At 35.3% G+C, this 24,903-nt stretch overlaps 1 protein-coding gene, 1 long non-coding RNA gene and 1 pseudogene across 2 annotated transcripts in view; all 3 read left to right on the top strand.

Moving 5' to 3' along the window:
- LOC147548622 (uncharacterized) overlaps positions 1-17,837 on the top strand; it is a 29,458-nt gene extending 11,621 nt beyond the window's left edge. Inside the window, exon 2 of the mRNA XM_086672632.1 lies at positions 13,560-17,837. Within this exon, the coding sequence (XP_086528758.1) occupies positions 15,424-16,977 (1,554 nt within the window). The 5' untranslated portion in view covers positions 13,560-15,423 and the 3' untranslated portion in view covers positions 16,978-17,837. The remainder of the gene's footprint in view (positions 1-13,559) is intronic.
- Positions 2,375-3,914, top strand: LOC147548624 (pentatricopeptide repeat-containing protein At2g38420, mitochondrial-like; annotated as a pseudogene).
- On the top strand, positions 5,643-8,788 carry LOC147548623 (uncharacterized). The gene is made up of 3 exons (XR_015238546.1): positions 5,643-5,753; positions 6,039-6,138; positions 8,570-8,788. It is a non-coding gene; the product is annotated as an uncharacterized LOC147548623 (long non-coding RNA).
- Positions 17,838-24,903: the final 7,066 nt, after the last annotated feature.

Genomic DNA, 24,903 nt, shown 5'->3' with positions numbered 1-24,903 from the left:
TCTATTAATTTTGATCAGTGACAACATATTGATCAAGCAATTGAACTCTATAATCACATAAATAAATCTTAAATTTGAAACTATGAGTACCTCATTAGAAGTGGAAACACTAATAGCGGCCCGCTCAGACCGAACAGACTTTGAACTCTTGTCGAGTCAACATTTTTTAACAACTGATGAAGTGGAATCTTATACACCTTTGAAAACCATGAGAGTATTCTAAGATAAGTGATAAGTTAGAAGAACATATCATTCCTCCTACGTCACACGATTAAACAAATTAATAGATTAAAATCAAACTTTTCAAATCAAGAACTAAATTCCATATTCAGGACTGAAACTTATTAATGAAAAAATCATTGGAAACACCAAAGAGATCATTACCGAGTTTAAAATATCTCCATCGAATGGTCGTTTTCTTTGATTCGAAGAAGAAGAAGATTTTTATCGAATGGTGAGCCCTTCCATGAAAAAGAAGAAGCTTAACCAACATAACATGGACACATATTTAGAGCATATCAATCTTCTTTTATCAGATGATTGACTAACAAAAAACCAATGAAAATCAAACTTACTAAAATCATGAACTAAATTTCAAATAATCACAGGAATTCAACCCTAACGAAAAAGTAAAATAAAATCAAGTAAAAAAATCTTTACACAGAGACAAACCTATAAAATCCAAATCCCAGACTTAATCTTACAGAAAAACAAAGACCCGTCATTTATTATTGATCAAAGCGGAAAAAAACACTAGAAAGTTGAGTCTTCGTATTCTTCTGAACTGATAAGAAATTGAATCAAACAACAACCTATAGAGAAACTTATTATAAACCCTAATTTCAAATGAAAAACCAAAGTAGATACTTGAATATAAATGAGAATGACAACAAATGATTGAAGTTTATGGTAGTCTTGAAACAACGAATCTATGATCAAATCAGTTGCGGGGAAATCTTTGTGCCCTATAAATGTAAGAGTAACCAAACTCATGCTGTTAGGATCAACTTAGAGAAAGGGAGAGAAAGTGAAAAATGTTGGGTATTTCTTCTCCTTAACGTTTATCGATTTAGGAAGTCCAGTCGTTGATTTCCAACTTTAATTTCTTAGGGTTATCTGTTGTTAATGGAGTGGTAACTGAAGTAGCCAATTATCGGATAAATGAAAAATACTAATCCCTGGCCATAATATTGATAGAGATTATGAAAAGGATTTTATTTAAGAAATGAAAATGTTATTGATGTGAATAAATGGTGGTTTATTGATAATGAATTCCTAGATTATAACCCCCATCTCTCCCCCAAAATCCACAGAGGGGTTGGGTCATTGGTCCAAAAAGGGGGCCAAAATGAAAATCCCACCCAAAGTTGCCTAAAAATGTAAAGGAGGTCCAATGTGTCAGTTTTGGGGGTCAAAATTACGTAAAGGGCCCTTAGAAAATAAAGTATTTACCGTTCATGCCATCGAAAATTACAAAATTGCCATAAAAAATTCTCGGGAAACGATTTTTTTTCTGAAAAATAATCTGACAACCCGTCCATCAGAATGTGTACTGTTCAGAAAATTACGGAACAGCCACCGAAAAATTCCCGGGAAACGCAATTTTTTTTGGTAAATTATTTTATTTACTGGAAATTTTTTTCTGTACTAGACATTTTTGCTGGGCGGGAATTTGAAATTTCGTAAAAAAAATTTGAAAATTTGGGCGGGAATTTGAAATTTCGTTTGAAAATTTCAAAACTTCGAAAAAAAAAATTTGTGACCGGGAAATTATTTTGTTTACTGGAAATTTTTTTCTGTACTAGACACTTTTGCTGGGTGGGAATTTAAAATTTTCAAAATTTGCCCGGGAATTTAAAATTTTCAAAAAAATTTGAAATTTTGGCTGGGAATTTGAAATTTCGTTTGAAAATTTCGAAAATTTTAAAATTTCAAAAATTTTAAAATTTCAAAAATTTTAAAATTTCAAAAATTTTAAAAATTTCGAAAAAAATATTTCGTTTGAAAATTTCAAAAAAATTTGAAAATTGAAATTTTTTGTGTACAGGAAATTATTTTATTTACCGAGAAGAGATGGTTTGCTGGGCGGGAATTTGAAATTTCGTTTGAAAATTTCAAAATTTCAAAAAATTTTGAAACTTTGAATTTTTCGTGTACTGGTAAATTATTTTATTTACCAGACATTTTTTTTTTTTCAGGAAAACGTCAGCATGTCCCCTCCAAGGGCAAGAGGGGAATAAAAAAAAAAAACTGACATTTGGACCTGCAACTAATTTTTGGGCAAGAGTGGATTTTTTTTGGGTTTACCCCCCAGATTTTGGACTGTTGACTCAAAAATCCAAAATCCACATGCACATTTTTATGATGTGAATAAATGGTGGTTTGTAATATGGGGAGTTGGCTCATAGCCTCATATCAAAGACCCTATTCTCCTTCATGTTCAGAAAACGGCTACAAGTACTCTTCCTCGCCCCTCTCTATCTCTCTACCATTACATCTCATCAATGGAGGAGCATCAGTTACACTACCTATCTATTAACCACACCAGCCTATTCTTTTAAATTTTCACAACAAATTTTTTTCTCACATTTTACAATTGTTCAAGCTGCCACCCATACATATGATAGCTTGGAAGATGACCGGCCTTCTCACGACCCTCCATTATCTGACCGAACAATTGAGAAGAACATAACTGCCTGGCTCTTCAATTTCTAAAAGATGTTAAAATTTTCAGCTTCTTCAATTTCTTCATCTTCCTGATGTTCACTCTCTAGCTAAATCATTTGGAACCCAAATGGCAAGAAAACTTCAACGAACAACAGGCTATTGAAACCCTAAGAAAATCAGTATCATCTGAAGAAAAACCGTACTCTAATCTTCTCTCACTTCTCATCAACTCCTTCAACATCTATAATTGCAGTCCAACTCCTTCCCCTTATTCTTTCATTTTCAAAACCCTAACCTTATGTTCCCAATTTGATCAAATTCCTTCAGTCCCCGACCACTTAGAAAAAAGTCAAAAAATTCGATACACTCGAAGGAGTTTTCATCAATCTCATTCGAATTTATTGGGATGCACATAAGTTGGGAGATGCAATTGATTTGTTCTTTAGAATCCCTTATTTCAGGTGCTACCCTTCTATCTATTCCCTTAATACATTGCTTTCAGTTCTATGTAAATCAAAAGAAGGTCTTAAATTGGTTCATCAAGTTTTATTGAGAGGCCAATTGATGAACATTCGATCTGAAGAATTGACTTTCAGGACACTAATTGTCTCTATTTGTCAAATTGAGAAAGTTGGGTATGGAATTGAGATGTTAAATATGATGTCTGCTTATGGATATGATCATGATTCAGAATTATATGTTTTTAGAAGAGATTCGAAAAATGGGTTTTAGTCTAAATAGGGAGAATTACTCAAGTGTGATCAACATTTTGGTCAAAAATGGGAAAGGAAAAGATGCTTTGATATGTTGAGTGAAATGAAAACTAATTGGTTGAAGGCAAATGTTGCTTGTTACACTAGGGTTTTGCAAGAAATTATATCTATTGGGAATTTTAAGAAAGCAGAGGAAGTGTTCGACGAAATGCCTGTGTTAGGTATAGTTCCTAACATTTATACTTATAATGTTTATATACATGGAACAGGATAAAATTGATGATAGTTTTAAGATGCTTGGGTATATGGAAGAATTGGGGTAAAGCCTGATATAACAACTTACAATACCGTTATGATGGGGTTTTGTAAAATTGAAGTTAGATAACCAATGTCTTTCTCAACAAAGCCTACTTGATTTTTTTCAAACCAAGTTTCTGATATTGCTTCATCTATTGATATTTCTATCAAAATCGTTTCAACCTTCAATATGCCCCCACTCCAATCGCTTCACACCCTAACCCTACTAAAACCTTACATGAAAATCGCCCATTACGTTATTCTATTGAACCTCGGGCGACCATTATCCAACAAAACGCTAATCCCCAAAAACCCTCACCTAAAATTAATCAATCTAATTAGTGAGAAATTCTCTTCTGGTGTTGTTGGTTCAAGTGGAAGTCAACTTTCTACTGTTAGATCAATGGTTGTTGTTTCTTTATTACATCAAGTTCCTCTTGAATATATTGATTCATCTCCTTTGTTAAGAAAGTCAGAGAATTGTCAGAAAGTGCTCAATATCAACAACAACAACAACAAGACTCAAATTCGGCAGATGGAAATCATAATCAGAATAAATAGGTAAATTTTGTTTAAAGGGTTTATGGCTTTTGTAGTAGAATCCAGATGGTTTCGGTTTAAATAGCCTAACTAGCAACCAACTGCAAGAGCAAAAAGTACAAGTTTTCTGCCCATATATATTATGCACTTAAAATTTTCAAGTTGCAGTATATAACTTATTAGGTAATCATATATATATATATATATATATATATATATATATATATTTGGGTCATTTTACTGGACTTGGAGTATCTCATTCTAAAGTTTATTACTTTTCTATAAATTTCCAACTTCTTCAATTTCTTCATCTTAGCTAAACCCTAAGATTAAGGTTCTTAATCTTAAACCAATGAAAAGTTCTGATAGTTTTAGAGGTAATTTGGATTTCCCCTTATCTTTTTAATCTATTATTTCCTGAATTTTGTTTTTGAAATTCTAAATCATTTTTTTTCTTTTCCAAAATGAAGTAGATATAGGAATTGGGGTTGGAAAACTAAACAACTGAAGTCATATTAATAGTATAGTTGGGCCTTCACCTTGTGCAGTCAATAAATAGTATTTTTGGAGTGAAGTTCTGAAACCCTAATATCTCATTTGCCCTAAATGTTTACCCCATGAATTTATATTTCTGATTTTTATCTTGGATTTAACCTGAATCTTTCTTTTTCTTCAGAAAAAAATGCAATTTCATTGTTTTGTAGAGAAAGCTTCCTCGAGAGAGAATTAAAGTTTGTATCGATGGGTGATTATAGAAAGAAGATGAGTTTTCATATTGGGAAGAACTTTCACCGCAAGAGTATCAGCTTCTCGTGAAGGACATTGTGGTAATAACAATTCATTCTTTACTCGTTCATTCCTATTATTTGATCCTGATTTCAATTGATTTTGCATATTTATATCTTTACTCACAATTTTTCATTATCCATTTTTCAGAATTTGGGGTTTCAGATCTGAGAATAGATTGAAAATCGATTAGATGTCATTCAATGAATTTTCCAATTAAATTTTCAAATATTTTTTGATTCGTTATCTCTTAAATTGATAATTATATGGTTTTAGTTGATTCATTGATTCAGTGAAGTGTTTTGTTTTCTTATCAATTGATGTACTTATTTTCGATATTGTGAAGTCAGAGCAATTAGGTTCTCAACAAGTTTTCCTTTCTTTTGTTTTGGGCTTTGGCTCGTAGACTTCTCCTATTTGGTGAAATTGGTTTCGCTGGTGTTTACTTGTCACTGGAATCGGGCTTTGTTACTTCTGAATTTCTATTGAGAATACATGTTGGTTCCAATGTTCACTCGAAGTATCCAGCGATACAAATACCTAAAAAAAATGGTTTGGTTATACCCACCATTCACTTATATGAATTATTATTACTCTAGAATAAGATAGGTATTAATAAAATTTTCAATACATTATATCTTTACTGTTGCAGGTAAATCTGCTGCACTCAATATGGACCATGTCAAAGTTTGATGGCATACTTGGACTTGGTTTTCAAAAAATCCTGGTGGGCAATATTGTTCATGTTTGGTATGTTATTACATCTTTAAATATTAGTAAATCAATCAAAGATTTGTTTAAAACTACACAGTAGTTATAGATTTTGGTATTTACACCATCTGTTACTCTATTTAATTGACCGAAAAACGTCTCATTTTTCCTTAAAATTAGCTGTTACTTCTCCCTGTATCTCCTATTTGAACTAATAAGTTTACAATCTCTATTCAGTTATACTCCTTTAATTCCTACCATCTTTATATAATCAATACTTGGTCAGGTTTAACCACTTAAGTGTTGTGTTTTTCAACTTTCAAGCTGCAAGGATTAGGGATAAGTGTTTGATTTAGTTATCTGGCTATGAAGTTTATGGAAAATAACCGAAAGCTCCCTTCTGATGAACAACCCTCGAGAAAAGGTAGTATCTTACTTCAATTTTCTTCAAACGATGCTAAGGAGTTTAGTTACTCAACCTTTCTCTTTTGTATTGAGTTTCTTGAAAACAGATCATATGAATTCCCCAAACATAAATTTTCAATGTTTTCTATGTGTAGAATCTGACTTTTGAAAGGGGTATATGATGGGCCTAAAAAGGTTACCCTAAATAGGTCTACACCCGCAAGTGCACGGGTGTCAAGTTGTAATAAATTCCGGTAAGACCGGTTCGTTCCTCAGAGACTAAGTGAAACCTATTCTAAGACTTGGAAGTAAGACGGTTTTTGTTTTTGAAAATTTGCTTTGGTGATAAAAATATTTAAATAAAATAACGGAAATAAAAACGAACTCAAATGGGGGGAAAGAAACCTAGGAAGAGAGCCTAGGATTTTAGAATCCATTTTAACACATTCTCATGAAGACCTAATCATGCATATCTTTTTATCACTCGAGTTTTGGTAACCGAATGTACCAATCCCCGGAAAATAGTCTAATTAACGCCGAAAATAATTAAAGTCTAAATTCTAAAGCCTTGATATAAAGTTTCAACTATTGACTATCAATCTATAAGCATACACTATCAAAGAACTAAACCTAAGTATAATGTATCAAATCGAAAGCATAGTCAATGAAGAAATCGTCATTTATCGAAACTAAGAATTCAATATTTTTTTTACATTTAAACCACATCAAGATATTAAAGCATAAAGAAGATATCAAAATTATATGTCAAAATTTCATCACAAATCCTAGCAAGATATTTTAGCTATTCATGGTGGGAGAGATAAACATTAATAACATTAAAGAAAGAAAAAGATTCGGAGAAGAAAACACCTTTTTTTCGCTTTTTTTTTTCCTTCTGCGCAGCCAAACAGAACCTTAGGGAAAATTATTTTCTCGTCTTCCCGGAAACGATTTCCAGGTGAGAAAATAATTTTCCTTCCCTGGTTTTTCTTCTCCTTCTCTGTTTTCTCTTTATTTCTCTTTCCAAACTTCTCTCTTTCTCTCTCTAATGAATACAGAAACTCTCTCTAATAATTATAACCGAGTGATGATAAAGAAAGAAGAAGAAGAAGATGATAATGGATTTATAAATTCAAACTTTCTCTCTCTACAGTATCTCTCTCTCTCTCTCTCAACTCGTTCTATCTAACTCTCTCTTTCTCACTAAGAGAAGAGTTATAAGAAAAAGAAGAAGAAAAGAAACAGAACTTAAGATATAATCTTTTTCACTCTCTCTCTAGCTCTCGGCTATACTTCAATGGTGGAGAGATGATTCTCCTCTTTCTCTCTGTCTCTCTCTGTCTCTCTCTCTCTCTGGTTTTGCTATAGGTCGAGCTCGAGAGGATCAATCCCCAAAACCGAGATCTCCCCAAGTGATGATCCTCACTGTTTCTTATACCGAGCCTCCATCACTCTCTTTCTTTCCATTTCTAAAAAATCCTCTCCACCCGAGCTCCTCCCATCACCAACTATCAATCTTCAAAGTATATCCAGCTTTCCATGTAAATCCTGAAGAGAAACTTTCCCTCTCAGCCTCTCTCTCAATATCTCTTTCCTTTTTTTTTTATTGCTTTTGAAATCTCCATTTCTTTCTTTCCTAACAGTTTGAAAGAGACGAGAGAGAAGGAAGAGAGAAAATAGAAAGAATCTTGGACGAGCTGCTAAGTGGGTATTCATCGCGCATCGCGGGCCAATTTAAGAAGTTGCAACGCACCTCACAGATCACGCCTGGTGTACGGAGTCAACTCTGACTGTCCGATTTTCTTTGATGTGCATGGAAGTACTGTGGTATCCTGCCTCGTTTTGCATGGGATCAGAACTGAATCTAATCCCGAAAACGTCCCGCCGGTGCCTACCCGTCTACTGAAAATTTCAAATGAACGTTTGGTCTTGTGCCATGTGTCTCTGGATGACTTGGTCAATTGATTTTGTTTGACCACAACTTTGACTCGCTCTATATTTCTCGTTCGACCTCCGATTCCACTCTCGTTTTCGCCGTTGGACTCTACTTTCATCTGAGCACCAATGTTGATCAAAATTACCAGATTTCCCAAATGACCAAAATGCCCCTAGATGTGTGCTTCTCCCGTTTTATCTATTTCTCGCGCTCAATTCAGTAGAAACACCCTGGGAAAGAGAAACAAACAATTCATCATAATAACGGCTCGAACTGGATTAACTAACCCGAGTTAAGAGATTCAGATGGGACATTTTCATGTCTCATCAGTATAAAATTTGTAAAGTTGGATTATTTGAACTTTTCATTCAAAGTATATATATATATGGGTCAATAAGACTGAAGTTAATATTAAGTTTGGACAGGGAGAAAAAAGTTGTCATCTATTTACACTAATAATATAAGTGGTTTCCACATTGTTTTATCTCATTTTTTAGTATGCTATTGTGTACAGACGGATCATGAAAGTGGGGATGAAGTCATCAAAGGACCCTAATGCGAAAGAACTACTCAGTAGGCCTTTGAATTCCGAACATGAGATGTATGCACTTAAATATATACACCAATATATCTATAAGGGTGAAAATAATACTTCAGTAATCGAAGCAGCAGACGAGATTAAGTAGTACTATGATTGTATAGTTTTTTTGGTTTAAAAGTTGTTTATTATAAATTTCAATTTATAACAAATTTTTATTTTTAATAAAATTATTTTGCTGTATTTTTCCTAATTAGTGAGCATGTACTTCCCTTCTTAGTCTGAAGAAATCTGTTCGGATCATAAAATTAAATGTCTTATTGCATACCGCACACGTTTTCTTTTTTCAAATTGTTATCTTTAAAAATAGGGTTATTTCTCAAATGGCCCCCAACTTTGTGACCAGCTTCCTGCCTGGCCCCCTAGATTAACAAAAATACCCGTATGGCCCCCTTTTTCAGTTATCTTTAACTTTCCGTTACTCTCTCTCTCTCCTCCATCTCTTTTTCTCTCTCTGCCACATCATCTGTTACGCCACCTCATCATCTTCTCCGGTGAAGGTCGCCGGTCGGAAAATTTTCCGCCTGGCGACCTTCAAACATAAAAAAAAAAAAAATTCTCTCTCCTCTCTCTCTCAATTTGTTTTTTTTAATTTTTTTTCTCTCTCTCTAATTTTTTTTTTTTTTTTTATTTCCTCTCTGCATAGTAAATCTTATAAGACATCGGAACTGTGGGATTGGCTAGCTATCTTTTTCTTTCTTTTACTAAAAAATAGTTACAAAGATTAATTTATTTTGCAAACTAAGAGTTGAGATGACTTATACACACATGTTGTTTTTCAAAGGTTAATTCTATTTTGACTCCCAATTTATGACCAACTGATTGCAAATTAATGTTCAAAGTCATTATCATGCTGTTGAAAATATTATACTATGATGGTGGTAGTGGTGGAGATGGAAGAAGAGTGGAGAAGATGAAATCTATTTTTAATTCGAGCGAAAGCCGCTGACACAGTTGGTAATTTTGCAAAATGAAATCAGGGGACTTGGGGACAAAAATGAAATGGGGTCAAGCGAAATTTAAGTCAAACGACACAAGAGTAGGAGTTGTAAAAATAAAAAAGTTCACGAATTTTAGAGGGTCAAGTAGTCACAAAATTGGAAACTAAAACAAAATTTACGCTTTCATTTACTAGAACCCAATAATCTTTCTCTACTTTACAATATGAAAAATAATCTCAGCTTGCACCAGTGATCTAAGAAAACTATGGCACTAAATTGATACTTTTTTACCAGTCTTTCTAATGTATGTGTCATAAGTCCTATTATATATATATATATATTAAATGTAGTATCCCTTCGACGACCTTATGTTTGGTTCAAAAGCTAAAGTTTCGGAAGTTAGAATGGGAAAACTTTAGGAACTTTAAACATACAAATAGATACGTACATGTTCTATGTATGTTTCTTTGTTGAAATTGATATGGATTAGTTGATATTATATATACAGATAGATATATTAAGCGCAGGGAACGGAAATGTGAAAATAGAGTCTGGTGGAGGTAGAAGAATGACCTAGAGAGGAGTATCTAAAGAGGAGTGATGTTAACATGGTAGGAGAAAATGGAGAGAAAAACGAAAAGTGGGTTTTCATTTTAGAGGGACCCACTTGTTGAAGAGAAAAGAAAAAGTGGGCCTCTATTTAGGGGGGGTAGTGGTTCAGGACATTGGAGGACACTCAGAGACAAAATGTTCCAGAGACATTTCAAGACATTTCGGGACATTTGTCCGTAGACAAAATGTCTTTATGGACATTTCAGGACATTTGATTCATAGACAAAATGTCTCAGAGACATTTCAAGACATTTGGTTCATGGACAAAATGTCCTGGGGACATTTCAACATATTGAATCCATGGACAAAATGTGTAGTGGATATTATTATTATTATTATTATTATTATTATTATTATTATTATTATTATTATTATTATTATTATTATTATTATTATTATTATCTCATCATTGAAGGATAATTGGTAGACATTTATTATTTTAATATTATTATTATTGTCAAACCATATGAAATAATATATTTGTACTCATGTTTCAATAATATATTTTTCGACTTTTGTGGACATCTGTGGATATCTGAGGACATTGATGGCAGTTGGTAGACATTTATTATTTTAATGTAATCATTATTGTCTAATCATACGAAATAAATTTGCCCTACTACTTTGAAAATATATTTTTCGACTTTCGTAGACATTCGTGAATATCTGTGGACATTGATAGATATTTAGTTGATATTTATTATTTTTAATATTATTACTGTCTTACCATATGAAATAAAAAAATTAATTAATATTTCCAAATATATATTTTTCGACTTTCGTAGACATCCGTGGATATCTGTGGACATTGATAGATATTTAGTTGATATTTATTATTTTTTAATATTATTACTGTCTTACCATATGAAATAAAAAAATTAATTAATATTTCCAAATATAACATAATATAATATAATATAATATAATATAATATAATATAATATAATATAATATAATATAGTATAATATAATGTAATAATAATACAATAATATAGTAATATAATAATAAGATAATATTATAATAATATAATAATATGATTTGATAATAATAATTATTTTTATTACCTTCCTTACTCAAATATATAATAATAATAATAATAATAATAATATAATAATAATAATAATAATAATAATAATAATAATAATAATAATAATAATAAAAATAATACAATAATATAGTAATATAATAATAAGATAATATTATTATAATATGATTTGGTAATAATAATTATTTTTATTATCTTCCTTACTCAAATGTCCCCAAGTGTCTTCCATATTTTGAGAGACATTTTCTCTCCAAAAGCTCTCCAAATTTACACTAAAATGTCTCCAAATGTCCCCAAAAACAATTTGTCTTGAAATGTCCCTAATTTCATGTCCCGAACGAATAACACAGACATTTGGGGACATTTGAAATGTCTCCAACCAATAACACGGACATTTGGGGACATTTGGAGACATTTGAAATGTCCCCAACCAATAACACGGACATTTGGGGACATTTGAAATGTCCCCAACCAATAACACGGACATTTGGGGACATTTGAAATGTCCCCAACCAATAACACGGACATTGGGGGACATGAAAATGTCCCCCAATGTCCCCAACCACTACCCCCCCTTAGTTTAAAGTGTAGTAGGTGGCCCATAGTAATTCCCTTGTAATTTAGTGGTCTGTTTCAACTTGATTAAGATATCTATAAGCACCTAAAGAAGATGTGGTCCCAAGATTTGGTTGCCCAAAGCGAGGCTTTGCTCGTTTTGGGCCAAGGTCGGGCTTGGTGTCTAGCCTAGACGCATCCCAGATGCATCTTGGTCAGATAGTAACTTTTTAAAAAAAAATTGTTGTTGTTCCACCTACTGTTTTGAACTGATTTAAAAAACCTAATTTCAATTTTTTAAAAAACTTCTAAAATTAATGAAATTCACCATCACTTTTGAAACCCTTTTCAACATCGAAATCTTTTGAAACATTTTGCGAACTCCAATTTTGAAATCAATTTGAATTTAACTTTTAAATCCAATTCAAAATCAAACAAATTGATGGGCGAAACTTTTTTCAGACTCACACATCTTTCTAAACAAATATGGATTTAGTTCAAAATTTAACCAAATTAGCTTCGTGCAAGAGCCTCTGGCGCCATTGTTGCGTCATGGTGTCTCCTTGTGCTCTAAGTGGGATCTCATACGTCTAATATGTCTAACACTAGTATCCCCAGGATCTCTTGCATAAGTGATGAGACATGAAAATGTCCCATCTGAGTCTCTTAATTTAGACGAGTTAGTCTCTCTAGAGCAGTTACTCTCACGAATTACTCTCTTTTATGTTCAGGTGCCTTTTTACAGAGTTATGCGTGCAAAACGGATAAAGTCGGAAAGAATACAGACTAGGGGCATTTTGGTCATTTGTTGATTCTGACTTCTTGGTCAATATTAGTGCTCGGATGGAAAGTAGAGTCCAAGACGAGCCCGTAGGCGAAAACGGAAGTCAAATCGGGGTTCGGATGAGAGACTTATAGCTAGTCAAAGTTTGGATCAAAATCAAGTCAACAGTGACACGTGGCGTGCAATCTAACGTAATATGGAATTTTCGGTACACAGTTGGGCTGTGCGGGACGCTTGTTCGGGATGGCAAGAATTTACGTCCATATACACCCGCGAGCAAGTTATTATGGTGCTTCCGAGCTTGTCCGCCGTCCAGATCCGCGTTTTGAAGATCCGACGGTCTCTGAAGCGGCCCATCTTCACGCCATGTCAGCGCCAGCACGTGAAAACCGATTGGACAGCTCAGGCATTTCTTATTTCTCTCTTTCTTCAATTAATTGTTTAGATAGAACAGAGAGAGATTTTCTTTCTCTCTCAAAAGCTAGATGTAATCAAAACAAAAGAGATGAGACCCGAGAGAGAGGGAGTAAGAAGATTTCGAAATCAAAACGAGATGGGTTGGTTGAGTTTTGTAGAGAGAGAGAGAGAGAGCTCGTGGTTAAAGCAGAAGAAGGAAATAGAGAAACCCGGGAGAGAGAAACGGATTGAACCGAGAGATTCGATTCAATCCGAAATCAAAACAGAAATCCCTATTGGTTTCCTATAAAACAGAAGAAGAAGAAAGAGTTGGGCATGATCGGTTTTAGAGCTTTTTGGAGAGAAGATCATCACGGGTTTAGAACAGAAAAAAACAGAGAAGGAGGAGTAGAGAGAGAAACTGAGCCGAGACCATTGATTTCATGATTTTCTTTTTATCTATTTAACTGTAGTTTCTTTTATTTGTGAGAGATGGAGAAATTACAGAGAGATTGAGAGTTTACAGAGGAAGAAAGAGAAGGAGATTGTAGAGAGAGAGAGAGACCCGAGAGCTTTAATGGATATATTTTCTTGATTTTAATGTTATATCTCTTTGATTATAATTAGTATGTCTTTGTGAGAGAGATAGAGAGAGAGAGAATTAACAGAGAGATTAAGAAAAGAGAGAGAAAACAGAAAGTTTAGAGAGAGAAAGAAGGTTGAAGAAGATGAGAAAATAATTTTCTCTCAGGGAAACCATTTCCGGGAAGACGAGAAAATCGTTTTCCCAGAGGGTGCGTTTGGCAAATTTCCGGGAAAAACAGAAGGAAATCAATTCCTTAAGGCTCTGTTTGGCTGCAAAATCAGTAAGAAATCCAACTTTTTCTACTTTTCTCCCATCATTTATTTAGTTAAACTTCCATCTATCACCATGAGAAACTAAATTTCTTATCTAGGGTTTTAGATGAAGTCCGTAATGAGAATGTTATTGTTTTGATTTATATGCAAGTCAATTTTTAGATTAAATCTTCATATATTTTTAAGTTCTTATTGATTTTAATGACAACATCTTCCGGTTTCTAGAACGTTCATGTAATAGAACCCGAGTAAAACAAAGAACTTAGTTGATTAAGGCAAATAAATCATCTTTAGGATTATCATGTGGATGGATTCAAAAACCCTAGGTTCCCCTTTTCTGAATACCGACTTATTTCTTTGTTTATTTATTTTTTTTGTTTTATTTTTATTAAACCTCCATCAAACCATTTTTAAATCTCAATAGTTTTAAGGTTAGATTTTAGTTTAACTTAGTCTCTGAGGAACGAACTGGTCTTACCGGACTTATTACTTGACGCCCGTATACTTGCGGGTGGAGACCTTTTAGGGTAACCTTTTAGGCCCATCAAGTTTTTGGCGCCGCTGCCGGGGACTTAGTTTAAATTTAATCTAATTTTATTTCTATATTTTTTTAGTAAGTTTATATTTTTGGACACTTTTACTTGCTTTTCCGTTTTTGGTGTAGAAAAACACTAAGGAGCAAAGGAGAAGATGCAACAAGGAGAGGAGCTCAAAAAGAAGAATTTACATTTTTTTTGTTATTTTTTATTTTTATTTTATTTTTTTGTGAGAGAGAGACTTTTAGACTTTCTAGTTTTATTTTTATTTTTAAGTTTTGACCCTAATTTGGAGGGCTTAATTAAATTGTAACCGAAAATCAAAACGGAGCCTCGGGTCGGAACACTCGCGGGTCATCTACAAAGGTCATCGCCCGTCTTGAACGGGAGGTAAATTTCTTGAACACCCACGAATCTCCTGTCAGTGGGTTTTTGGTGTGAATTCGTGTGCTTAATTGCTGTGACCGAACTGTTTAGTGTAATCATTCTAGTAAGGGCACTAACCCAGTTACAAGATAAGAAACGGATTTCATCACCGTTCTCTTGCCCACATAGGTAACAACATTCACGAACCCAAACCTCACTTAAAAGCTAAAATATTATTTAGACATCAGCCCCTAAGGTATCGAGCTCATAAGACCCTTCAAAAACAACTCGGGAAATTGACTTTTATCTAGGCATTCTCAGAGGAAAGTTTGTAAACAATTCTTGTCAAAAAGGCCGCCTCGAGAAGAGGAAACGTTTGCCGAAGGAAGACGGCTATCACAACGTTCATCGTTGGTTGTCTTCCTGGAGAATTGTTTACCGACTACTCTGATCGAGTAACCTTTATAACAGTCAAAGTTCAAGTGTTGTGGTGAAGTAGGAGCTGTCTAGCTTTTTAGGTGAATCTGACAAACCCACTCATTGCTAGATTTTGTCTAGGTTGCTTGGTGGAGTCAGCCTGATTGTGTTTGCTTTCCTATAAGATCTTCGTAGGGCTTCTTCGGTTTTCGGTCTTCCAAAAAAAAAGAAAAAAAAAAAAAAAAAAAACTGATGAGAAATGGATAGATCGTGGTCCCAACATAATGGCAGAAGGGACGAGAGTTTTTCAAATCTACCATGGTGGTATTTAGCAAATGGGCAGAATAGTAGTAGTCATCCTAGAGACAATGTGCATAATGATGGTCGTAGGGATTATTATCAACCTCAAGAAGGTTATGAACCATATTATAGATATCCTGACAGATCATCTTACATGCATTATAGTAGAGAGTCTTATGCTCCAAATGTGTTCCAACCTCAATGGGAAAACATTGAAACTAATGACTCTTACATGCATTATAACGAAGAATTTTATGCTTCACACGTATCTCAACCTCAATGGGATAACGGTGAAACTATTGATCCTTCATCTCCAGCATCACCTTCGTTGGCCGAAGAAATGAGTATGTTAAAAAAGGTTCATGAAGAGTCTATGAGTGCGCTAAGGAGGATTTGTGGAGAGTCTTCTGCTCCACACGTGTCTCAACCTCAATGGGATAATGGTGAAACTATTGACTCTCCATCTTTAGCATCATCTTCGTTGGCCGAAACTATGAGTATGTTAAAGAAGGTTCATGAAGAGTCTATGAGTGAGCTAAGGAGGATTTGTGGAGAGTCTTCTGCTCCACACGTGTCTCAACCTCAATGGGATAACGGTGAATCTATTGACTCTCCATCTTTAGGATCATCTTCATTGACCCAAACTGTTAGTGATCTTCAAAAGAGTACTTTCGAGTTTTGTCAGACTTTAGAAGAAAAGAATGACAATACCTATGGAACTCTACAAGAAATAACAACTAGTATTATAGAAGAAGATCACCATGAGAATGTAGAGTACGGTCCACAATGTCCTGTGTACTATGATGACGAGGATACAATTTTAGAGGAGTATAGCTCTCCCGACAACATCGTTATTGAGACTAAAACCTCAAAAACGATGGAGCCCGATATTGAGATATCCTCTCATTGTATCGAACCAGAAATCCATTCAGACCATAATGAAGAGTTCACTAGAGTTGAAGATAATTTGAAGTCGTTTGACTCAACTGAGGATGATGAATCATGGTTGACCAATTTGCTAAATGAGAGGATTGACTCGCCTGATTTAGGCGAAGATTTAGAATTCTTTAGGGACACCGATGATAACATGATAAAAGAAATTATAGAAGGACTATCTAACTCGACTTCTAGGGATTGTGAGTCTGATAGTAGGGTTTCTCCATTGAAGGAACCCGAAGTACCTGTTTTAGAGAACCCTAGTTTAAGTCCGGGTGTCATTGATAGTCCTCTAGATTGCTTTGTATTTTGTCCCTCAAAACCATGTGTAGATTTTGAAGCACTCACTCCATCTGTCGATCATCCATATGAAGACCCATTATATCCGGTCTGTACTCTCTCTAGTGCGGTGCCAAACTTAACGACCTTATTGTCGTCTAAGTTTGGGGATTGCCCTTCTTTCTTGATAGTCTCACTTACACTATCACCAAGTTACGAAAATGTGAGACTATCGTTCACTGAAAACTTTGTGTTTTGGGTGGACCCACAGATGTATCGATTATTGGTTTACAGTTAATCGCATATTTGTAATCCAGTAGGTATAATTTTTTTCTATTTTTCGAACCATCTGTTTCGTCTGGCTGAAGACGTTAAACTTAGCGCTTTCTGGGAGGCAACCCATGCAGAGGACGCTGAACCGGGTAATATCTCTCCCTTCACCCTATTATTTTTGCATAGTCTTCAGAACATTGAGGACAATGTTCGGTTTAAGTTTGGGGATGGGGATTGAATTTTTAGTCCTTATTTCAAAAATTCAAAAGGGTTCAATAGTCCTTATTTCAAAAATTCAAAAGGGTTCAAAATTTTTAATTTTTGGATTAGAAACGTGAGTCTAGTTGTTTTTGCTTGTTAATAGTTATAGAGTCTAGTTGGTTGTACTATGCTTTTGCTAAGGGTTTTTCCACGAATTTTGAGTCTTGAAGTTGTCTGTGCACTAGCCATGTGAGTATTAGATAGGTGAAGAGTAGACTTTTCTAAGAGAACTTAATCGATCATTAGTGGAGACTTAACCCATGTGAGATTCTGAGCCTTTCTTTTTGTTTTGAGTGATCTCTTCTGAGCTAACTCTGAGTAGAATGAAGAGCTACTCAACCTCGCAGTATTCATTAGAACTCAGTTGATCTCTTGAGTTCAAATTTTACAACCACTAGGGATGTCATCAGGAATGCAAACCTTCTCTTGTAGTCTGAGAAACTTGAAAACAGTGTCAACTATAGGAAGATAGGAACTTCATCATTTAGAACCCTGAGAATAAGGCATGAAGCAAAGTGAATAGAATTTTACCCAAGGAAGGAATAATGTGAAGAAAGTATGATATGTATTTTGAGTTTTACCAAAGTCAGTAGCAAAAAAAAAAAAAAAAAAAAAAAAAAAAAAAAAAAAAAATGAAAAAAAAAAATGCAAGAAAAAAGTGTTTATGTAGTTTTGTTTGAGTGTTTACCCCTTGAAAGAGTTCTTGAAGACGTCGAGTTCTCAGGAGTTCTAGTCAGATCCTCATTAGTGTCTATCGACCTTTAGGAAGCATTGTTAGATAGTAGATCAGGTGAGAAGAGTTGGTTAGCTTCCCCATTCCATATTAGTGGTTGTTTCCTTCTTTGAGATCAGTCGTCCACAGAATTTTAGTCCGTCTTTTTCATGTGTTGAGTTTTCCTTCATATTCATACCAACACATAGAGTGAACCATTCTTGAGTGACTTTGATTTTTGAGTGTATGACCGTGAGGCAGTAGTCGAGGCGAAATGTATCGAGACGGTAATCGAGGTCTTGTCTTTTCAGAACCAAAATGATACTTATATTGGCTGGTCACGTGCACTTCGAGTCTTGATTACTAGTGAAAAGATTTTTAGCGTTTGTATGGTTCGATTGATTTATATTTCATTTCTATTAACTTTCGAAAATCTACCGGATAAACATTTCTAGTCCACATCATATTTAAACCCTTTTGCATTTTTGATTTTTGAATTTTGTGGGTATATTCACTGCAAACCCTCACGAGACAAAACTCGTCCTCTTGGGTAACCTAGAGGTTTAACGGCTTGTTGCACGGGCTAAGTGCAATCGTGGGTCCCTACGAAAGTGGTGAAATGGGTTTAGTTTTATTTTTCTGTTTTGCTCGAGGACTAGCAAAATCTAAGTTTGGGGATGTTTGATGAGACATGAAAATGTCCCATCTGAGTCTCTTAATTTAGACGAGTTAGTCTCTCTAGAGCAGTTACTCTCACGAATTACTCTCTTTTATGTTCAGGTGCCTTTTTACAGAGTTATGCGTGCAAAACGGATAAAGTCGGAAAGAATACAGACTAGGGGCATTTTGGTCATTTGTTGATTCTGACTTCTTGGTCAATATTAGTGCTCGGATGGAAAGTAGAGTCCAAGACGAGCCCGTAGGCGAAAACGGAAGTCAAATCGGGGTTCGGATGAGAGACTTATAGCTAGTCAAAGTTTGGATCAAAATCAAGTCAACAGTGACACGTGGCGTGCAATCTAACGTAATATGGAATTTTCGGTACACAGTTGGGCTGTGCGGGACGCTTGTTCGGGATGGCAAGAATTTACGTCCATATACACCCGCGAGCAAGTTATTATGGTGCTTCCGAGCTTGTCCGCCGTCCAGATCCGCGTTTTGAAGATCCGACGGTCTCTGAAGCGGCCCATCTTCACGCCATGTCAGCGCCAGCACGTGAAAACCGATTGGACAGCTCAGGCATTTCTTATTTCTCTCTTTCTTCAATTAATTGTTTAGATAGAACAGAGAGAGATTTTCTTTCTCTCTCAAAAGCTAGATGTAATCAAAACAAAAGAGATGAGACCCGAGAGAGAGGGAGTAAGAAGATTTCGAAATCAAAACGAGATGGGTTGGTTGAGTTTTGTAGAGAGAGAGAGAGAGAGCTCGTGGTTAAAGCAGAAGAAGGAAATAGAGAAACCCGGGAGAGAGAAACGGATTGAACCGAGAGATTCGATTCAATCCGAAATCAAAACAGAAATCCCTATTGGTTTCCTATAAAACAGAAGAAGAAGAAAGAGTTGGGCATGATCGGTTTTAGAGCTTTTTGGAGAGAAGATCATCACGGGTTTAGAACAGAAAAAAACAGAGAAGGAGGAGTAGAGAGAGAAACTGAGCCGAGACCATTGATTTCATGATTTTCTTTTTATCTATTTAACTGTAGTTTCTTTTATTTGTGAGAGATGGAGAAATTACAGAGAGATTGAGAGTTTACAGAGGAAGAAAGAGAAGGAGATTGTAGAGAGAGAGAGAGACCCGAGAGCTTTAATGGATATATTTTCTTGATTTTAATGTTATATCTCTTTGATTATAATTAGTATGTCTTTGTGAGAGAGATAGAGAGAGAGAGAATTAACAGAGAGATTAAGAAAAGAGAGAGAAAACAGAAAGTTTAGAGAGAGAAAGAAGGTTGAAGAAGATGAGAAAATAATTTTCTCTCAGGGAAACCATTTCCGGGAAGACGAGAAAATCGTTTTCCCAGAGGGTGCGTTTGGCAAATTTCCGGGAAAAACAGAAGGAAATCAATTCCTTAAGGCTCTGTTTGGCTGCAAAATCAGTAAGAAATCCAACTTTTTCTACTTTTCTCCCATCATTTATTTAGTTAAACTTCCATCTATCACCATGAGAAACTAAATTTCTTATCTAGGGTTTTAGATGAAGTCCGTAATGAGAATGTTATTGTTTTGATTTATATGCAAGTCAATTTTTAGATTAAATCTTCATATATTTTTAAGTTCTTATTGATTTTAATGACAACATCTTCCGGTTTCTAGAACGTTCATGTAATAGAACCCGAGTAAAACAAAGAACTTAGTTGATTAAGGCAAATAAATCATCTTTAGGATTATCATGTGGATGGATTCAAAAACCCTAGGTTCCCCTTTTCTGAATACCGACTTATTTCTTTGTTTATTTATTTTTTTTGTTTTATTTTTATTAAACCTCCATCAAACCATTTTTAAATCTCAATAGTTTTAAGGTTAGATTTTAGTTTAACTTAGTCTCTGAGGAACGAACCGGTCTTACCGGACTTATTACTTGACGCCCGTATACTTGCGGGTGGAGACCTTTTAGGGTAACCTTTTAGGCCCATCAATAAGCTAAAGATGAACTAAGGGGTTGGAGATTTACCTGAATTGTTATTCCCACAGACTAAACTGATTGCTTTGGCTCGAAGACAGAGAGCTCCAATTGTAGCCCCTCTACTTGAGACATCCGAGTAATCGACTTGATCTCTTTCCTTTCCAGCTAGCTTGAACTATCTCCAGTAATTAGACGAAAACACCTTTCTTCTTTAGACTAGACATATAGCTAGAAACTATTCTATCTTTCTCTACTTGATGTTTGTACATACAGATGTCTCTTTGAGAAATTTTCACACTTGTTTATGTTCTAAAGAGGCCCTTATATAGAATTCTAGAATTCAGAACCCCATTCGGACAAGGATTTTTTAATGGCCACATAAACAGGTATCTAAGTCCCACTCAGGGATTCCAGATGAGTTAATCATCTGGGAAGCCGTAATAGAGTGGCCAGACAAATCTTCCCCTTATTGGGTTGGGCCTGGCCAACCTCTATAACATGGTCAGCTATGCCTTGGTCGGGCCTTTTACCCAACACATTACCTTTTGTCTTGGGCTTTTTGTTATCTTTGCCTCTAGTCATATCTTCCGATTAAATCGACACTCTTTTATGTAACCCGATGTGGGATCTTGTTGAAGTTAGCCGCGAATCACCCAAGTGATTCGACGATTATAGTTGGTTTTTAGCTAAAAATTACGATCCCTAAATCGTTTAGACTTTAATGATCTTCTTCACCTATTGTCCTATTTGACAAATTGATCGCAACTCAATTGCCCTTTCTTTTGATCAATTTTTTTTTCTTCTTATGTTTGTCTCCTTTCTTAAACCCTTTGTCCTTCTGAGCTATAAAAACTTCTTTCTTTAGTTCAACTATTGTGATATTTTTTATTAAGTTGTCTGAAGCATGATATAATTACTCCAGGGATTTGTCCCAACTATTCACGTTATAGTCTAATCGGAATTAATTGAATACTCTATGAAGTGAGAGCAAGACAATGCCAGTTGTCAACTCTTGGTTGTAGGGAAATCCAAGCATCGTCATTTTTCCGAATATACCAATCATTTTGAACACATAAGGACCTACAGATTTTCCCTTCCCAAGGCGACAATCCAGTATAACCCAGAGGGCTCGTAGCTCTTCGCTCTTGACTTCTTTTAAAACATGTTCCTAAGTTGCCAAATGATTGTGTAAATCCATATCAACGAACCTTCTCGAAAACAAGGTTTCATGGTTGCCAACATAAGGCATGTTACTGGTTCAGATTTTTTCGAACAAACTTTTTATGCTCATTTTCTTCAGCAGTCGAATCAACATTCCATGTCGAAATAAAAGTGTCTATAACACTTTGTTTGTTTTCCGATGTAAGAACAACTCCCATATTCATTTCCCAATCAGTGAAGTTTTTTGTGTTCAATTTCTCTTTATGAAGGATTGAGCGGAAGTTGAAGACGCTTTCTTTTGTCATTATATAACTATTTAAAAGACATGCAAATTTGTCAAACTTGTTATAAATGGAAAACGATTTCTGCCACATTATCCAATAAAAACTGTATCATGTTGAATAATGGGATTCCAAGATCCAATTCTTTCGAGGTTGAGCGGACTAAGGCCTTGCTCGATGATCCAGAAAATGCCCATCAGTTGAGTGTGTTCTATGAGTCAAGAAAGAACAAAAGCCCAATTGGTCGACTCGTGTCAAGTAAATAGGGAGGTTGAATTCGAAAGAGGTCCGCCACTCAAGCCCAGAATTACGGGGTTGGTACAATCGTCATCGACGCCCCGATTCAAATACAACTAGGTCTGCCTTGTGATTAAGAGAAGACTAAGGGGGTCTGTATAAGTGAGGTTGGTACCCTAATCCTGAAGCAAGGGGTAGAAGCAAGCCTAAGCTTTACTGACTTAATCCCGAATCCGATCAAAGATCCTAGTTAGTGAGGATCTTAAGTATTTATCAAACTTGGGCTTCAAAAGTCCGACAAAGAGGAAACTTCTCCTAAAACAACCCACAATATTGGAAACACCATCTCTCAAATATCCTCGAGACATATAACTTCTAAATATCAAACATACGGGATAATCCCAAAAAGGTCTTAATATAATCTCACTACGAAATAGTAGATTTAATCCAACACGGTGGTTCTCAGTGATGTGACATGAAACTTATGTCACATTTGAAGCGCCTAACATAGACTAATTAATCCATTTCGGGTATTATTTATAATAGTTTATGTGTTTTTCTTGTTAGGTGACTTACATGGAGTTAGACACGTAAGTCAGAATAAAAAGAACAAATTATCACTTTCATCTCATGCGGCTAAACGGGAGAAAAAGATATCTATGGGATCAAACAACAAGTGGAGTCAATCGTTAGTCTGACGGCGAAAACAGAAGTCAGATCGCAGTTCGGACGGGAAAGTTATGAAAGAAAGAAGCCGAGGTATTTTCTTGAAATTAGATTTGTAGAGAAAAAGATAAAGGCACCCCCTGGATTTTAAATGAAAGCAGATGCCCAAACCCAAAGAAGAACAAGAACAAAGAAGGATTTTATGAGCACCCCTTTTTATGGGTCCAAGTCAACAAAGTCTTAATATGTTGACCATGTCATGAGACCTAGGTTTTTAGTTGTTGAAAGATAAAAGAAAGATAACAAGTCTAAGAAAAAGAAAAGGAGCGGATCCAACCTAGGTTTTTTCTCTAGTGGGAAGTATTGGCTTTAAGCTTGAAGAGAGAGAGGAAGAAAAAAGAGTCGACCAAGCTTTGGCCATCCAACAAACAAGAACCGGCCAAGCTTGGTTGGCACATCAACAAACTGGGACGCCTAGTAGGAAGAATAGGACAAGTCGGGTCAGCTTCAAGAACGACAGCAATTCGGGTATAGGGTTCTTAGAAGCACGGGACAATAGCTCCATTGCTCGGGAAGTCCACGATTTGGCTCGGGACGGCTCGGGAATGGGATGATTTTGGTCGGACTTCTCATTCTAGCCGGATTTCATTACTTTCTTGGTCGGATCTTTTTTTATCTTTCGGGTCACTTTCTTGGTCGTAAAAGTTAGGGTGTTTACTTCCCATATCATTGTGTTGTTACCCTTGTTGTTTGATTTGGTTTTGGGCTAAAATTTCTAGAGAGAGAAAGCTTCAGTTATGCTTTCATGGAGTTTGAGTAAAGAATAGAGAAGATGATGTTGATTTCTATGGGGAACTCTGATTTTTGCTCGGGGACACCTATTTTGCATTTCTAAAGGGAACCCAAAATTTCGGTAAGGGGACATCGACTGCACATTAAAGACTCACATTTTTCGACGATCTTAGCCTCGCACCACATCAAAAAAGAGAGATTCTGTCATTATCTTCTTGTCATTTATTACTCATTCGCCATGTTTAGCTAACTCTAGCATGTCGTTTATGGGATGAAATTGTGATGAATTATGATTATGTGTGTTATGGTTTAATGTTTTAATTATGAATCGACGTTCATTTATTTCGATTATCTTTTCGGTCATATTTTCATTTGTTTTGTCACGCACCTCTCATAGTTAAGAGATGAAGCGAATTCGATGTCGATTGTAGTCGAAGTCGAAATTTCATGTATCTTGTCATGCACTTCACATAGTTAGGCGACGAGACAACACTCTTGATGACTCGGGTTTAACAGATTAGGACGTTTGTTTGACTACGTATGATCTCTGGATATACGTAGTGCTTAGAGACATTTACCTTAGTAGTCGAACTTCAATTGTACTTCGACACATTAGATCAGGCCACACATAGTTGGAGGTTTATCCTTACGAATTTCCGAACTTCGACACCTCTCTCACTTGTTTGTCTCCCGACTCTTGTTGTCTGAAATTCTTCTCACGAATTTCTCTCGCTCTTTTACTTAAATTATTTAGTTTAGTTTTACTTGTTTTGTTGATTATTCGATAAAAAAAATCCGTTTATCTTTGTTCCTTTCCGTTTTAGTCTAAGTTAGCTAGTGACATCTAGACTGGTGGACTAGACCCTCCGATTCCTGTGGATCGACCCCGGTCTTTCCGGGTATTTGACGTACCTCCGCTTTGGTGTGCAACCTTTCGGGTGCATCACTTTGCCGCCTCATCATCTCCGCCTATCAACCAGTTGTTAAATGAGCTTATAAAAGGTAATCAAATCGCCTCGAAGAAGACACAAGCAAACATATTATCTCAACACAACTAGTAAGTCACAACTCTATAAACTCGAGTTCACTCTATACTCAATATTTTAACTCCAATGACAATCTAACACACGTAAATAATTTGGATTTGGGATCCCTATTGAGACTCCGACAACGAAGTTGAAAAAATTCAGAAGTTTCCCAAAATTCAGGGGCTCTTAAA

This window comes from Eschscholzia californica, unplaced genomic scaffold (assembly GCF_041429995.1).
Source record: "Eschscholzia californica isolate CP2 unplaced genomic scaffold, dmEscCali1.0.p SCAF_3, whole genome shotgun sequence".
Lineage (NCBI taxonomy): Eukaryota > Viridiplantae > Streptophyta > Magnoliopsida > Ranunculales > Papaveraceae > Eschscholzia > Eschscholzia californica.
This window is presented reverse-complemented; position numbering and strand designations above follow the sequence as displayed.